This window comes from Hemicordylus capensis, chromosome 2 (assembly GCF_027244095.1).
Source record: "Hemicordylus capensis ecotype Gifberg chromosome 2, rHemCap1.1.pri, whole genome shotgun sequence".
In the NCBI taxonomy this organism is placed as follows: domain Eukaryota; kingdom Metazoa; phylum Chordata; class Lepidosauria; order Squamata; family Cordylidae; genus Hemicordylus; species Hemicordylus capensis.
This window is the reverse complement of record NC_069658.1, coordinates 394236458-394253425: the sequence shown is the minus strand read 5'-3', so window position 1 is coordinate 394253425 and position 16968 is coordinate 394236458. Positions and strand designations below refer to the sequence as shown.

At 43.7% G+C, this 16968-nt stretch overlaps 1 protein-coding gene across 8 annotated transcripts in view; it reads left to right on the top strand.

Moving 5' to 3' along the window:
* The first annotated feature begins 96 nt into the window (after window positions 1-96).
* Window positions 97-16968, top strand: part of TMEM94 (transmembrane protein 94) — a 123678-nt gene continuing 106806 nt past the window's right edge. For 4 of the 8 annotated variants that reach the window (XM_053302913.1, XM_053302911.1, XM_053302910.1 and 1 more), the window contains exons 1-2: window positions 12403-12481; window positions 14508-14628. In XM_053302913.1, coding sequence (XP_053158888.1) covers window positions 14605-14628 — 24 coding nt within the window. In that variant the 5' untranslated portion in view covers window positions 12403-12481; window positions 14508-14604. Of the gene's footprint in view, window positions 252-456; window positions 986-12402; window positions 12482-14507; window positions 14629-16968 lie in introns of those variants that run through there. The other 4 variants (XM_053302912.1, XM_053302908.1, XM_053302914.1 and 1 more) reach the window with 4 other exon arrangements.

Here is a 16968-nt window from a genome sequence, read left to right as displayed (position 1 = left end):
CAAGAACTGAAAACTAAGGCGAACTTAGCCAATCAAAACCAAGCTTATTTAACTGTTTCCGAAGTCACACGACTGCTATTCAGGAATAAAGCGGGTTATGTGCCAACAGCAAAGATGGTGAATCTAGAGGTGTTTGGGGAGATGGAGTGAAGGGTAGCCTGGGGGGGCGTTCTCGAGTTGGCTGGGAAAGGCCACACAGGATCTGCTTGCTTCCCCTGAGAGGAAAGGAGGGAGACTAAAGGCTCAGTCTGGTAAGTAACCTACAGGAAGGGTGGAAAAAAGAAGGGATCTCTCGTCCTGCCGCATTGATAGCACCGCCCCCCCCCGGCGATTATTTATCTCGATTTTATGTATGTTCCGGCTTTCGACCCCTCTTCCTAAGACGTGACGTGAGGATAAAAATGGCATTGCAAAGCTGAGGAAGATGTTGCTCTCAGGGGAGGGGAGAGACAAGTGTCAATTTAGCAGACTCGAGGCCGGCGCTTTCCAACATGTCTCTCTTTTCCAAAACTTGTAATCTGGAAGTTGGATCTTCGGGGCTGTGAACTTCTCTGTGTGTGGGGCGCCTGAATGAGCCGGCGGGGAGTGACATGCTCCTTGCCGTAGGAAGTTTCTGTATTACGCAGTCTCTTGCCGCTGCGGAAGCTTGCAGCTCATGCACCTCCCTCTTCCATCTCCCGGGCTTGGTAGTAGTGCTGACTGAGTTAGTAGTCAGTGCTGAGCTGACACGACGGTGCTAATTGCTCCATGCTGTTCCATTCGGTTTGCATCTCTATGCCCTACGGTGTTGTGTCGGGGAAGTCAGACGGCATTGCTATTTCATCTTCCTTAATGTAGTTTACCGGTCCTCCCTTCGCACACATTTCTTCCCGGTAAAAAGGCCTGAGATGTCTAGGAATCTCTAGGTTCTGCACTCCAGGCAATCTATTGCATCACAGCAGTATTATCAAGAGCAAGATGAGAAGCTTGTGTTAAGAACCATCAGGTAGTTCCTCACATTCAGCTATACTATGGTGAGCACTGGTGAACTTTTTTTTAAAAAAGCAACATCCTTAAAAGAGAGTGTGCACTTATGTTGACATACTCACTCTCACATTCATACACAAGTGATGACAATAAGGTACCATATGATACAAGTAGGTACTAATATTCCTTGGTGTTAATTTACACTGGCTGTTAACTGATTTTAAAAGTTTGCTTTTTTAAAAAAAGTATTATTTTAAAATAAAAATTAAAAATGTATAATTGTTCTTAAGCAATTAATAGTTTAACATAAATATTACAACATATCCTTATAACTGAACCTATTTAATCAAGCTTCTTTTGACTCAGTAATACAGAGAACAGGTTCCTAAAAGTTGTCTTTAACATATTAGATGACGACATTAATGTCAACAGAATGATCAGGTGCTTTCCCCAGGGTTCAGCTTAGTCTGCAGAGTTAATTGGATTAATTAGTGCTTCTGTCTGTAATTCACATTGTGGTTGGTTACAAGCATAGCATTATGGGTCATGAACAAAATTACTGCTAAATCCCAAATTGGGTGCATTCAATTTATTCTTGTTTTCATATCTCTTCACTGCCTTGTGGGCCTGCTGAATGCCATGCATAAATCTCTAGGATCAGTGCTCTGTGATTTTAAAAAAGCATATGTTAGTCTTACTGCAATGTTCTCTAATATAACTAGGATCAAAACCCTTTCTCTTCCTATTAGCCTGTTCTGGATTTATATAATATGATCTAATAGAGTCATTTAGATGACTTGTTTCCCTTCTTACTCTCTCTAGGAGATGCTCTTTACCCTCATGTTTACCCTCAGTTGATGCCATCCTATTACTTGTGTTTTTTATTATTGCCTCTTACTGGGATTTTTTAAAAAATAATGACTTTAAATGTTACATAAAATGCATTATAAATTATGTTTTGATTTAATGCATTATTCATATTGAAGAATAGCTTTGGAGTGGATTCCCAAAAAAGTTAGTGTATTTTCTTTTCCTGCATTAATATCAGTTCTCCAAGAATTGGGGATTCCCTTGCAACCTTTCCCCAAAGTCTGCCTTCAGTTAACTGCTGTCCTAAGTCCTTGTGTTCAGGAAAATGCTGTCCATATGCTGACACCCTGCATTGGCATGACTGTTTCTGCAATAGTGATAATTGTATGATATATGATATGTTGTGATATATTGTATATGTATTATTGTTTATCAGATATTGCTTTTGCCTAATTGGCATGCTTGGATCTGGATGAAACGTTCTGTGTGCAAATACTTCTCAGATCTATGGTACCTTATCATGATACTTAGAGTGTGAGTTGTGCCTCCCTAAGGAAATGTAAGCAGTGGTTAGAGAAAGCATTAACTTCTGCCTGGTATTGATGGGCATAACTGAGGTGGGGGAAAGCCAGGGCACATGCCCTAGGCGCCACTGAGGCGGGGCGCCACTGGTATTTCAGTACTTAGTCTCTGAATTGACTGGGATAGGAAGTGGATAAATAACACATCTTAATCAGTGGTTCTGTGCCCATCCACTTGTTGAACTCGTATGTAATGGGGCAGAAGCTAATTTAAATTGTTGTTTTTGGTTTCTTCAAGATACATGCTTGGATGTTCTTAAAATATAGCATAACCTTTTTCTTTTTCTGGTTGAACCCTAGCTGGGGATGTATGGTTGTGGCAATGTGCAGCATGTTTTTGTTGCAGGAATGGCTAACCCATATTTTGAGGGGCTCCTCTAGATAGACATATGGCAGCTCGAACCTGCGTTTGCAAGACAAATGGATCCTACATGAGCAATCAGAATTCCTGATCAAGCTGACACCATCTAGCAATAAGGACTTCACAGCTCTCAGCTCAGGTGCAGCATTACTCGCAGTTATGTAGTCTTACATATTGGCTCCTACATGTGTACAAAATCTAAAAGAGAAATGTTGCAGCAAAGTATGGAGCTTCTCTGTTTCTTACAACTTGAAATCCCTTCCTTTAATTTGTTTATCATTTAGGAAAGCAGCTAAAGCTTGATAAAATTGCCTGGGCTGGGGGCAAGGAACCTAGCCCACAAGTCACCAGCTAGCTGTTCCTTGTTTTAGTGCAGTTGCATTGTTCTGGCATGATGAATACACATAATGATTGTGCATCATCTCGACAGTGATTTTTGTTAGAAAAGATATAAGAGAATGACATATGGACAATTGTGTCCCATTTATTTAGCCTAGTTATCCCACTGTAGACCGAGGGGTAGTTGACCAAGGGCAAATGTACTAGTGAAAGATACAATACCAGCGCATAGGCAAGCTCTAAAAAAAACTTATTATGGTGTCGTCCTATAACTTAACTGCTTGCTGCTAGGTAGCTGAAGGTGATATAGAATGGCCCTTTGGCTCTAGCTGGGTGGCTGCAAAAGTGGGGTGTGTGTCAGTGGGGCTGCTTGTTCTTCTGTCTGAGCTGTTAGAGTTCCAGGTGCTATGGTTCAAATGTTAATGGGCAGAAAGCATGCTTTGCTTTCATTTCAGTATCATATTTCAGTGTACTGCCAGAGACAAAATGTCTCACTGTAGTGCCGGCCATGTTCCTGACCTGCCCAGCTGTCTTGCCTTCTGACCTTCTCTATCAGTGTTCAATCACGAGGAGCAGAGCCGAGCCACCATCACTTACAGCTAAGGTTATTGTTAATATTTATTTTGTATTTTATGTCCTGTCTTTTTATAGAATTATTTTATAAGGCAGCTAACAACATAAAACAAAATATGATTTTGTGCATTAAACAATAAAAGATTAAGCATACAATAAAAGTATGGGGACATGGCATTTTAAGAGACAGCAAAGAGTTAAAAACAGCCCTAAAACATCTTGCTGAGTAAAAATGTCTGCAGATTTTTCTGGGGAGAGATTTTCCAGCTGTGGCAGTACTACCAAGGAGGCTTGGTTTCTGATTCCCATCAACAAAATGCAATTTAATGGTGAACCAGAAAGTGGAGCCTGGAATATGGATCCTGAAAGTTAGGTAGGCTCATATGGGTGCCTGCCCCCCCCCCCAAGTCTTGCTATGCTGCCTCATCGTGGCGGGGGTGTTGTGTTCCTGGGAAGGATGAGTGAAGTTTTCCAAGAGGTATATTCCCAGTAGGGTCACCCAAAGTGCGAAGGTCATCCCAGCTGCCCAGCTACAGCAAGCAGGCACCTATATTGGGCAGCAGTGATACTGGAGGCGAACGATCACTTCAGTGACAATGATAAAGGCATCTTTTCATACTGCACGGGAGAAGGCAATGGTAAACCACTCCTGTATTTTAACAAGAAATCCAAATGGATAGACAAAATGGAAAGATTGTCGATGTGGTGCTGGATGATGGGCCCCTCAGGTTGGATGGTACTCAACATGCCAGGGTGGTGTAGTGGTTAGAGTGCTGGACTAGGACTGGGGAGACCAGAGTTCAAATCCCCATTCAGCCATGATACTAGCTGGGTGACTCTGGGCCCGTCACTTCTCTCTCAGCCTAACCTACTTCACAGGGTTGTTGTGAGGAGAAACTTAAGTATGTAGTACACTGCTCCGGGCTCCTTGGAGGAAGAGCAGGGTATAAAATTTAAAATAAAAATAAAACATGCTACTGAGGAAGAACAGAGGATCTTTCAGAGTACCAATGGTGTTTATGATGCGGTTAGACTAAAGCCTTTTGGATGTCTAGCAGCTGATATTGCCGTGTAGGAAAAGAAAATCCAAAGCTGCAAAGACAGAATTACAATGGGAACATGAAACGTAAGAAGCATGAATATAGGAAAGCTTGACACAGTGAAAGATGAAATGAATAGACTACAGGTTGACATCCTGGGCATCAGTAAATTAAAATGGACTGGAATGGGACGATTTCAGTCAGAAAACTATACCGTTTACTACTCAGGACATGAAAACCAAAGAAGGAACGATGTTGCTTTCATAGTCAGAAAGGATAGAACAATGACAGTACTTAGGTACAATGCAGTCAGTGATCACCTACTATCAATTAGATTTCGTAGACAGCCCTTTAACATGACAGTTCTTCAAGTCTATGCCCCGACTGATGCAGAAGAGGAAGTTGATGAGTTTTATTCTCAAGTCTGGTCTGAAATTGACAGAACATGCAAGCAAGATGTGATGCTGGTGGTTGAATACTAAAATGCCACAACTGGAAAAAGTAAGGAGGAAAGCACAGTCGGGCTATATGGCGTAGGAAACAGGAACGAAGCAGGAGAACGACTTACTAGTTTCTGCCAAGCCAATGATCTCTCCATTGCTAACACATTCTTCAAATAACCAGAGCAGTGCCTATACACATGGACATCACCAGATGTAGTACATAGAAATCAAATTGATACATTATTGGTGCAAGGAGGTGGAAGAGCTCAGTTATAACAGCAAAGACATGGCCAGGGGCCAATTGTGGAACAGATCACGAACTGCTCATGTGCAAGTTCCAAGTCAAACTAAAGTGGAAAAACAAAGCTATCCAGCTTCCACGATATGATCTTGAGAATGTACCCAGCATTTTCAAGGAGAATATCGGGAATCACTTTGAAGTTCTGAACCAGAGGAACTGTGGAATGAAAACAAAGAAGTTGTTAAGGATTAATGCGCAAAAAAAAAAAGACTGCCAAAGACCAAGAAACAGAAGAAAGCAAAATGGATGTCAGAACAGATGGTATAAATTGCCAAAAAGAGGAGAGAAGCCAAAGTCAAGAAAGATAAAGACCTCAGGAAGGAACTTAATAGGGAATTTCAGAAAGCTGTTAGAAGATATAAGGAATAGTACTACAATGATATCTGTAAAGATCTTGAGGATGGAAATAGACACAGAAAAACAAGGCAAGTTTTCCAAAAGATCGCTGAACTCAGAGAGAGGTTCCAACCTCAAACTGGTATGTTAATGGATGCCAAAGGACAGATAGTAAGAGAAGATCAAACAGAGTTGGAAAGAGTATACTGAAAATCTGTACAGCAGGGACGTCAATATCCAAGATACTCTAGAAGATATTCCCTACTTGCAAGAACCTCTAGTACAGGAAGCTGAAGTTAGATCAGCACTCCAGTCATTACAAAGTTGGAAGGCTACAGGAATTGATGGGAATAGCTACAGAAATATGGCAGGCAACAGAAGAAGAAGAATCAGTCAAGGCTCTAACCAAATTATGCCAGCAAATTTGTAGAACGACACAGTGGCCAACAGATTGGAAGCGGTCAGTTTACATACCCATACCAAACCATCGCACCATATCCTTAATTTCACATGCTAGCAAAATAATGCTCAGGATCATCCAACGCAGACTAGAGCCCTACGTGGAAAGGAAAATGCTGGATGCTCAAGCTGGTTTCAGAAAAGGCTGAGGAACAAGAGACATCATTGCTGATGCATGCTGGATAACTGAGTAAGCCAAAGAATACCAGAAAGAAGTCAATATGTGCTTTGACTACAGAAAAGCCTTCGATTGCATTGACTATGTCAAGTTGTGGAATATCCTTAGGAAAATGGGCGTCCCAGAATACCTCATTGTTCTCATGAGAAACCTATACACGGGTCAGGAAGCCACAGTCCAGATGGAACATGGGGAAACAGACTGGTTTCAGATCAGCAAAGGAGTAAGACAAGGCTGTATACTCTCTCCTTCTTTATTCAGTGTATATACTGAACATATACTGAGAGAAGCTGGATTGGAAGAAAATGAGTGTGGTTTTCAAGTTGGAGGAAGAAACATCAATAACCTGCGCTACGCTGATGACACCACTCTGATAGCTGAGAATGCGGATGATCTGCAAGCTCTAGTAATGAAAGCCAAGGAGCACAGTGAAAAATGGGGCTACAATTACATGTAAAGAAGACTAAACTAATGACAACGGGTACAGCAACCAGCCTCAGAATTGACAATGAAGACATTGAAGTGCTGGATAGCTTCTACCTTTTAGGATTGACCATCAACATTAAAGGATCCAGCAGTCAAGAAATACGCCACAGACTAGCACTTGGTAAGGTTGCAATGAAGGCCTTGGAAAGGATATTTAGATGCTGTGATGTGTCTACACCTACAAAGATTAGAACTGTTTGAACCATGGTTTTTCCCGTGACACTCTATCGATGTGAAAGCTGGACTTTGAAAAAGCAAGATAGAAAAAGCATTGATGCTTTTGAACTTTGGTGCTGGAGAAGACTTTTGAGGATATCCTAGACAGTCAGGAAAACAAACAAATAGATCCTAGAACAAATAAATCCAGAATTTTCACTCGAGGCACAAATGACCAGGCTCAAACTATCATACTTTGGACACATTATGTGAAGATCCCGCTCCCTTGAGAAGTCCATAATGCTGGGAAAAGTTGAAAGAAAAAGAGGACAACCAGCAACCAGGTGAATGGACTCGATTACAACAGCAATGAATGCACCACCGAGAGACCTTAAAGGCCAAGTTGAAGATAGATCATCCTAGAGAGAATCAATCTATGTGGTCGCTAAGAGTCGACACAGACTTGATGGCACTTAATCAATCAATTAATCAATCAATCAATCAATCATATTGGTGAAGGTCAGTGTTCCCTCTAATCTCTTTCATATATGTGTGGAATGAGTTTTGTTCTGGATGGCAGTATCAAGGCAGTGTGTGAGCACATGCATTTCAGAGTGGGGCCTTCCTGATTCAATTTGAGTGAGATGTAAAATTAACTGAGCGGACATCAAAATATTTGTGAAAGTGCACATGCCTTAGAAGGAACACTGGTGGAGGTGGTCCTTAAGGTAATCTGGTCCTGAATGATTTAGGGCTTTAAAGGTCAAAACAAGCTCCTTAAATTGAGTCCAGAAAGAAATTGGCAGCCAGTGTACTTGGCACAGAATTGATGTTCGTACAGTCTGGCTCTCATTCTGAACAAAATGAAGTTTGCAAACTCGCTATAAGGATAGTCCCATGTAGAGAGTACTTCAGTTATCCAATCTAGCTGTCACTGGTGCATGGATAGCTGTGGCTACTTCAAGTATGACCACAGTTGGTGAAACATTTGGAACTAGTGAAAGGCATTCCTGGTTACAGATGTTACCCAGACATCCATGGATAACACTGGATCCAAGTTTAGTGCCCCTATACTGCACATAGGCTCTTGAGGGGAAGTGCAGCCATCTCCAAAACAGGTTGAGCGCCTCAACCCATATTGGCTGAATTCCTGATCAACAGCACCTCCATCTTGTCTGGATTAAGTTCCTGTTTTTGTTTTTGTCCATGTGTAGATGAGAAGTGCCTCCAGACATAGACTCCATTGCCTCCCTGGGTTTAGCTGATGAAAATGAGAGTTGGAGTTGAGTGTTATCTGCATATTGGTGACAATTTAGCAAAAACATCTGGGTGACTTTGCCCAGCAGCGTCTGTCGGTATGAAAAAGCATAAGGACATGATGAAACCTTGAGGCATTCCATAGATAATGGGGTGGAACAGTAGTTCCCCAGTACCATCTTCTTGGTACAATCCTCCAGGAAGGTCTGGAGCCACTGTAATACCATGTGTCCAAGTCCCATCCTGGCAAGGCACTCCTGAAGGATACCTGGTCAACAATAACTAGATCTGTCATTTTTAACTTGTTGCTGCAGGCATTTCCTGCTTTTTATTTTTATTTTTATTTTTTTACAAAGCTGCTATCAGACATACAAAAAAGGGGTGTTGTTCTCGCATATGGCATCCCGAGAGTGTGTTGGCAAGTCCCACCTCAGCACTGAGAAGCCTCATGTTGCTGTGCACTCCACGCTTAAAGTGTTTTTCTGAAAAAGCAAATGCCATAGAAGCATAGGAAGCTACGTTATACAGAGTCAGTCCATTGGTCCATCTAACTCAGTATTGTTTACATTGATTGGCAGTGGCTTCTCCAAGGTTTCAGGCAGGAGTCTTTCCCAGCCCATCCTGGAATGCCAGGGACTGAACTTGGGACCTTTGAATGAATCTGCATTCAAAGTGGAAATGACCACTCTCATGCTTAAGTTGTTTGTCTCTTAAGACAAAGGCTGTAAGGGTGGAGAGTGCAGGAAGGATGATGCTTCTTGACCTGTCAGTGATGCGGTAAGTCTTCTGGCCATACTCTTGGGACGCTGTACACGTACACAAGTATAGCCCTTTCCCCAGCTTTAAAAAAACCCATGTCTGAATTTAAGGCAAAAGTATTTGTCGAAACTGCTGTTTTCCAGTTTGGGTAGATTCAAAGAGGTGACCTGGTGTTAGTTCTAATTTTTCTTCATTTAATTTAACAATAAAATATCAATGGATTCTTTCTTTCCATTCTGCTTCTGGTATCCTTGAGTTAAAAGCAAGATATGAAATTGTTTAGCAAAGCTTGTGCTAAAGCATAAACACTGCCTTTCATGCTGCAGCCCTCTTCGCCTGTTGTGCTCTCCATTGACACCCTCTGATCTTCTTGTTACATTCGCTAACTAGGCTGTCAGGACAAGCTAAGCCAGCAAGAATCTTTTCTGTCCTGCTCTCTCATCCTCAAGGGCTGGAGAATAGAAATTGGGGGCAGAGTTCAAACTAAAGGCATGTGTCAGATCGAAGGTATATCGTTAAAAAGCATTGCTAGGGGATGACATCCTTCTTAAATATGTCCAGTCTCATAATAGATGGGCTGAAGAATGTCAGTGCTATGTATACTCTGTGCTAAACAAATCCTACATCATGAAAAGCTATCTTCTTCACCTCTGATAAATTACATGCCTGTATTCATGTGCTTCTTTGCTTATTTTGCATATTTTAGTCCATTTCTGCAGGAGAGGATTATACAGAACACGGATGTCTGGTTCCGTGACGACCAGAACTCCTCCTTGGCATCGACTTTTCTGTTTGTTTTGCAAAGGCAAATCTATGTATGAGCATTAATAACACTCAGTTTTTCCTTTGTGTGCATCTCGGGTCTTTTCATTGTGTCATTCCGAAGCAAATGATATGACGTGGGTGCTGTGTTTCTCACTTGTGCATGTTAAGCATATGATGCTGTGTGTATCCTCCCCGCCCTGATGAGATATTTTAATATTGTTTCTTCGTTGTGTAAGTGGCTTTGGGTGCCTAAAGGTTCTTAGTGCACTAATAACTAAAGTAATGGTCTCTACTTTGGTTGTAGTGATGTAGAGATGACAGTATATTGAATTAGGATTCAGTTGGGAACCTTGGATGCAGATGAGTTTTGTTGCCCAGAAAAGTTCCGCTACAGTTCAAGCACATTTTGGGAAATTCAGAGGTGAACTTTAAGAAAAAAGAGATCAGGTCTTTGAATCTCAATTACGCCCCCCCCCCCAACGTGGCGTCAGCACTCACATGGCGTCTGTGCATGTGCAGGGACCATTTGCATGGTCAGCAATGCCATGCTGACCACGCAAATGGCGTAAATGCGTAGATGCCAGGTGCAAGCTGATGCCAAATGGCAGGGGTGTTATTTGGATGTGCGCCCTCCTAGCAGGAAGCTGAATGGGGAGGTGGAGAGCAGAGCAGGTAAAGACCTGCTCTTCTTTTTCTTAAGAGTTCCCATTCCAATTTCCCAAAATGTACTCAATCTGCAGTTTGTGCACATCCCTAGTTGAACCATTTTTAAAAAGATAGGCTAGGTGATGCATAGTCTTAACTCTGACTTTAGTATGTGGCAAAAGGTCTGAGTAAGGCTCTGATATCTAGCAAATCAAGCTACAGATCATGATTAGAGTTTGATCCAAAAGCCAGAAAAATGCAAGTTGTGCAAGACTGTTGGGAGAAGCAGCTTGTGGACTAGACACTACTAATCTTGGCCATGCAAAACTATGCTTTGTTGGTGATGTCTGTCTTTAGATCCTCTGACTTGACCACTAATGGGTCAGATTTGCACTCAACCAGTGTTCTCTCTAATTTTTTTCATCTGTGTGTAGAATGAGTTTTGTTCTGGGCGGGGAGTATCAAGGCAGTTTGTGCACACATGCATTCAGAATGGGGCCTTCCTGATTCAACCTGAGTGGGATCTAAAATTGACTGAGTGGATATTAAAAAAAAATTGTGAGCGCAGGCATGTGCTCACACCTTAGAGGGAACACTGTACCCAACCTTGTTGTGCAGCCACCTCATCAAAGAGGATATTATGTGTTGTTTCAGAAAATGGAAGAGTCAGTATTACTGGCTCCATCGAAGATTATTAAGACAGGGGCCTAGTTAGAGATTTTAAAAAGTTGTTCTGGTCAGAATTAATCTGTCTACTTTCAATATACAGGAGAACCCTGTTATCTGTAGACCCAACATCTGTGGTTTCGTGCGTCCGCGGTCTAGTAATTGGCACCTGACCTCAGTATATGTGGAGAAAAAAATGGGGAAAAAAGGGTTAAGACCTGTATCTGCAGGTTTGGGGGTGGGTGGAAATGACCTCGGAGGTCATTTCCATCTGCCATTTTGAATAAGGGAGTCATTTAAGGCCCTGGTTTTGATCTTCAAAGCCTTGTGGGGCTTGGCGCCTATCTACCTACAGCCCGCCTCTCCCATCCAGTTACATCCTGTCTAGTTAGATCATCTCAGATAGCCCTTTTGTTGGTCCCTGATTTCCAAGAGGTCGAGGCGCTAGGACCCGTGAAAGGGCCTTTTCGGTTGCTGCCCCACTTCTTTGGAACTCTCTTCCCCTTCAGATTCGTTTAGCCCCGTCCTTAGTGATCTTCAAATCTCTATTGAAGACTTCTTTTTTGCCAGGCTTTTGCCCCATAGTTTACCTATTTGTTTTTTTCTTTTTTTTTGTTAGTTTAGTTTTTAATTTAGAATGTTATTTTTAATGTTGTGGCGTTTTGCATGTTTTTATGCACCGCCAGGAATCTTTGGAGTGGGCGGTATATTAAATGTGTCTAATAAATAAATAAATAAATAAATAAATTTTCGGCTTATTTTTGTTAAAAAAAACAAAACACACAATGTGATTTTTTTTTTTTGGTAGGGGGTGGGAATGAAAGTTGCAGCGTTTGGGGGGCTTTGACAGAGCACGGTAGGGCACCACCTGCCCTTTTTTGGGGTGCATTTTTGCCAGCTAGGGAACCTACCCCCCCTGATTCCCATTACCCTAATGCCTTGTTATCCATGGTTTTGCTATCTGTGGCCTGCCCCCCCCCCCACACCATGGAACAGAACCTCTGCAGATTATGGGGTTCTCCTGTGATCTTAATTGATAATTAACATCCTCGCAAGTTAGCCCACTTGTGCCTCAAATGTTCATGCGTCTGCCATCTTGAATTGGGGTGGATGACATCATCACCAACTATGCCATTGAGGTGTTTGGTGATGGGCAAGTAGAAGCTGTCAATCAAGAAGAATTGAATGTGGGCACCTCTTCAGTGGAGAATTCCTAAGGAAGGGGCTTTAGAATGGAGGGAACAGGAGGTTATAAATAGAATTGACAGTTAACTAAAAAAAGTCGGATAGGGGACAGTTAGAGGCTCTGGATAGGGTTCCTAGGGAGGGACTGAGGGTTGGAAACTGGGAGGTTTGTTGGGTAGGTTTTACATACCAGGCTAGACTGTGTCAATCAAGCGTGACTAACAGAATTACTAGAAGTGTGTAGCTATACAACCAGGCGAGGTTGTTTTCTAGTGAAGGGTTGAAAGTCACAGAAGGCTTGCTATTTCTTATTCAGTCACCTCAGAAACCTGAAAGTAAAGCCACTGTTTACTGACTAAGCAATCTTAAATAAGAACCTATTGGTTATAAACTTGAACCTAACAGCTGGTGTATGGACTTGACAGGATTAAGGTTGATAGCTTGTTTCATTGGCCACGAAGCATGTGATCCTATTTTGTAGGATCGAGGAGAGCTGGTCTTGTGGTAGCAAGCATGACTTGTCCCCATAGCTAAGCAGGGTCTGCCCTGGTTGCATCTGAATGGGAGACTTGATGTGTGAGCACTGCAAGATATTCCCCACAGGGGATGAAGCCGCTCTGGGAAGAGCAGAAGGTTCCAAGTTCCCTCCCTGGCAGCATCTCTAAGATAGGGCTGAGAGAGATTCCTGCCTGCAACCTTGGAGAAGCCTCTGCAGTCTGTGAAGACAATACTGAGCTAGACAGACCAATGGTCTGACTCAGTATATGGCAGCTTCCTATGTCCCTACGTAGAGTTTTAAGAAACCACAGAAGCTTGCTGTGCAGGAATAAAGTTTAGTTTTTAGTTTTAGAACTATAAACAGTTTCAATTGAGTCTGCTTACTCAGGGTGTACACAGATTGTTTGTGCACAACTGGTTGGACTCAAATCAGGGCCGGTTCAGTGGTTCTGCATTAAGGGGTGGCTGGGTGGGGGCAGCAAGAGGTGTTAAGAGCTGCTTACCTGCTGGTGCCATTGCTGGCCACCCCAAGGGTGCTCCCCCCTTTTTACCAAGCCGCTGGCTTGGTGGCGGCTTGGTTCTGGCATCTGCGCATGTGTAGACGCCAGAACTGAGCAGTCACAGAGCTGGCGGTTTGGTAAAAGGAGGGTGCCAGCTGGGTAAGCAGCAGGTCTTTACATCTCTCACCACTCCTGTCTGGCTGTGTCTTAACTCTCTGAAGGCCCCCCCCCCCCCGCTTAGACTTGTAAGGGGAATCCTCACAAAATCTCCCTTTACAAGTATATCCCCTGACCCAGCAGGCCCGGTTAGATGACAGGACCCGGAACTGGGCCGGGTTGGTTCAGATCCTAACTGGCCAAACTGGTTCTGTTCACACCCCTACTGCTTGCTTCTACTCATGTTACCCTTGGACACAAAACTAAAGGCTCTGTTTGGAACCCAAATCAAATTAGAAGTTGATGGTGGCAGCTTAAGAAACAAAAGGGTCACAGACATATTATTTATTTTACCCTCTGTATTTTTAAACAGTCTCCCTGGCCAAACCTCTGGTCCTGACAAGGTGTTCCTACAACTGTTCCAAATTTGGTTCAGATCGGTTACACGGTCCACAAGTTAGCCCACTTGCACCTCAGATGTTCACAAGTCTGCCCTCTTGAATCGGGGTGGGTGGCATTATAGACTATGACATTGAAGAATCTCTATGTTGTCCTTTCAACAGTACCCAATTTAGTTCCTATTGGTCCAGGCATTGCTAAGTTGATAAGGGCACTCACGCACACGCTCTCTCTCTCTCTGATCTCCTAAGCTTACTTTCCTTAAGGAAAGTAGGCTAATAACCAGATAAATGGCTAGTGCTATTACATGCTCCCTAATTGGCATTTCAGCCTCCCATCTTTTCAGCACCTGATGAAATCTGGTTTCTTTCTTAGGGGTTGAGCTTGCCAGTTCTAGATGTGTCAAGGGCCAAGGCATTAATCATGGTCTGCCTTACAGTGAATTAATGCTGCCTGTGGCCACTGGCTTTTTCGGACAGATGACCCCTGTTGGTAGTGGGGTAGAAGACTTGTAAAATGTTAGATCTAATTGGAGTGATCTTTTTTTTTTTAATCAAGTGCCTAGATCTGTTGTGATTTTAATTCTCCAAAGTGCTTTCCTTAAAGGATGTGCCAGAAAAAGAGTGACTCTTCTCTCTGTTTCCACAGATGGTACACTACAGTACGCTAACTGAGCTTCATACTGAGGTCCTCCCACAAAGTGGTACTTACGGTCTTCTGGGTATGCTCTGTGTGTTGAGCAACCATGGACCCAAAGGAGAAGTATCAGGTAGGCTTCCTGATCATGTCTTACCTATTGTATCTCATGGAGGGTCTGTCACAGGGCTTCTCAACTTCGGCTCTCCTGCAGATGTTGGTCTACCATTCCCATAATCCCTGGCGATCGGCCACTGTAGCTGGGGATAATGGGAGTTGTAGTTCAAAAACAGCTGAGGGGCCTAAGTTGAGCAGGCCTGGTTTAGATGTGCTTTTGGTTTACTTCAGTCAGAGGGAGATGAAAAGTTGCACATGCAGGCGCATAGTTTTACTGTATCCTATATAATAATTCCCTAGAGTGTGCGGCCGTGCTGCCCGTGTCTTTTTCGGCAGTTCTGAGCATGCGTGGAGCGCATGCTCAGAACGTCCGAGAAAGATACAGCTGCAGGGACACGGGCAGCCATGCTGGTAAGAGCTGCGGAGAAAAAACGGGCTAAGGAGAAGGCAGAGACGGCAGCGTGGAGAATGGACGGGAGAGGCGGCTGCGGGGGAACCGGGAGGGCTGAGGCGGCAGCGGGGGAACCGGGAGAGCGAGGAACAAAAAAAAAACAACCGGCGGGGAGAAGGAAAAAAAGTTTAAAAAAACCGGGCCCGCGGGGGGACCGGGAGAGCAGAGAAGGAGGCGAGGGAGGTCGGTGGGCGGTGCGGGGGTGTTTTTTGGACACAACAAGCCGCTTCTGGGGAGGAAGAAGCAAAGCAGGGAAGGGACCCCGCCAGCAGCTCCGTGGCCACCCAAAGGGAACCCGCCGCGGTCTCCTGCCTTGCTTTGAGTGCCGTTTGCCCTGCTGAGCCGAGCCCAGCCAAGCCCGGCCCCTCGCCTTATCCAGCCAGCCCCGCCGCTGCTGCTGTTACTCCGCCTCCTGCAGCTGCCAGATATTCCCAGGCAGCAGCAGGAGATGGTGCGTGCCGCTTGCCTGTTGCCCAGCAGCACTTGGGCCGTGGGCAGCAGGGCCAGCAGCACCTGCAGAAGCCGCTGCTGCCACAGCCTTGGAAAAGCGCCTGCAAAGCGCCCCTCGCAGACCCGAGGTGATTCCCTCCTGGCGGCGTCTTGGCAGCCGAGAGTAGTAGGTGGAAAAGCCAGGGCTCCCCTCTGCCCTCAGAAAAATTACCCCACTCCACACCACAGAAGGCACTGGCCCAGCCATAGGGAGGAGGGCACGAGGCAGCCAGAGGAGACGAAAATAGACGGCACCAAAGGACTACTAGCTAACGTGGGCCAGAGACTGAAGGAGGAAGCCAAAGACAGAGAGAAAAAGAAAGAGAGAGACAGACAGACAGAAAAGGAGTGCAGGAGGGAGACAGGGCAATAGAGAGAAGAAAAGGGAAAAAAAAGGAATAAGAGAGAAGGGAGAGAAAAGAACAAAATAAACAAGGAGGGAGAACGGGAAAATAGGAAAGAAAGAAGTAAAGAATGAAGGAAAAAAATAGAAGTGAGGGAGAAAGAAAAAAAACCTGCCAGCCCCAAAGAGCGCGCCCATTATAGAAAGAAAAGAGGAAAAGAGAAAGAAAAAGAAAAAAAATGAGAAAAAGTGGAAGAAAGGAAGGAAGAGAGGGAGAGGGAGAGAGAGGAAAGGAAAGAGAGGAAGAGGGAGAGAAAGAAAAAAAGGGGGGGGCAAGAGAAAGGGAGAAGGAATAAAGGACAACAACAACAACAAGGTACTAGCGCCCGTTATTTTAACGGGCTTAAAAATACTAGTACTGTTATACTGTAAAAGTATATCAATGGCAACTTATCAAGAGTTGATCAGGATAGTATTTGTCATTCGCCTTTTGACAGAAAGTCAAAACTATTGAGCCATATATACGTTATGCTGTATATGTGTATCTGAACACATGTACAGCATATCTGTATGCATGCACATATTTTTGTACATGGGTTCATTTTAAAATTGAATCTGGGTGCAGTAGCCCTGAAATGCAGGGTACAGATGGGAAGTGTGTTATTGTAAGTGCACTGAACATACTATGTGAATAACCATGTGTGTACAGATATGTACACTGTATACAAATTGTATGTTGAAAATGAATTTTTAACATGTGAATAGGGGTGTGGCTGTGGATATACACTTGGAAGTGGGACATCTCTGTGTCTTCATTTACGAATCTCAAAATTATAAGATGAGCTTTGAAGTTATGAATTTGTGTTCAGGCTTTTGAGTTGCCATAAGATACACAGGTGCCACCTTTCCAAGTTTATATCCACAACCATCACTTCTAGAAATGTCCTTTATAGATAGTTATTCTTAGCTTCCAGGAGGTGGTATGGTAGAAACACAAGGCCCTGAAAATCAACAATGTTGTTGTGTGACCAGGGGACAGATCACATGTGGGATGGGACCACTGAACTTCCTTG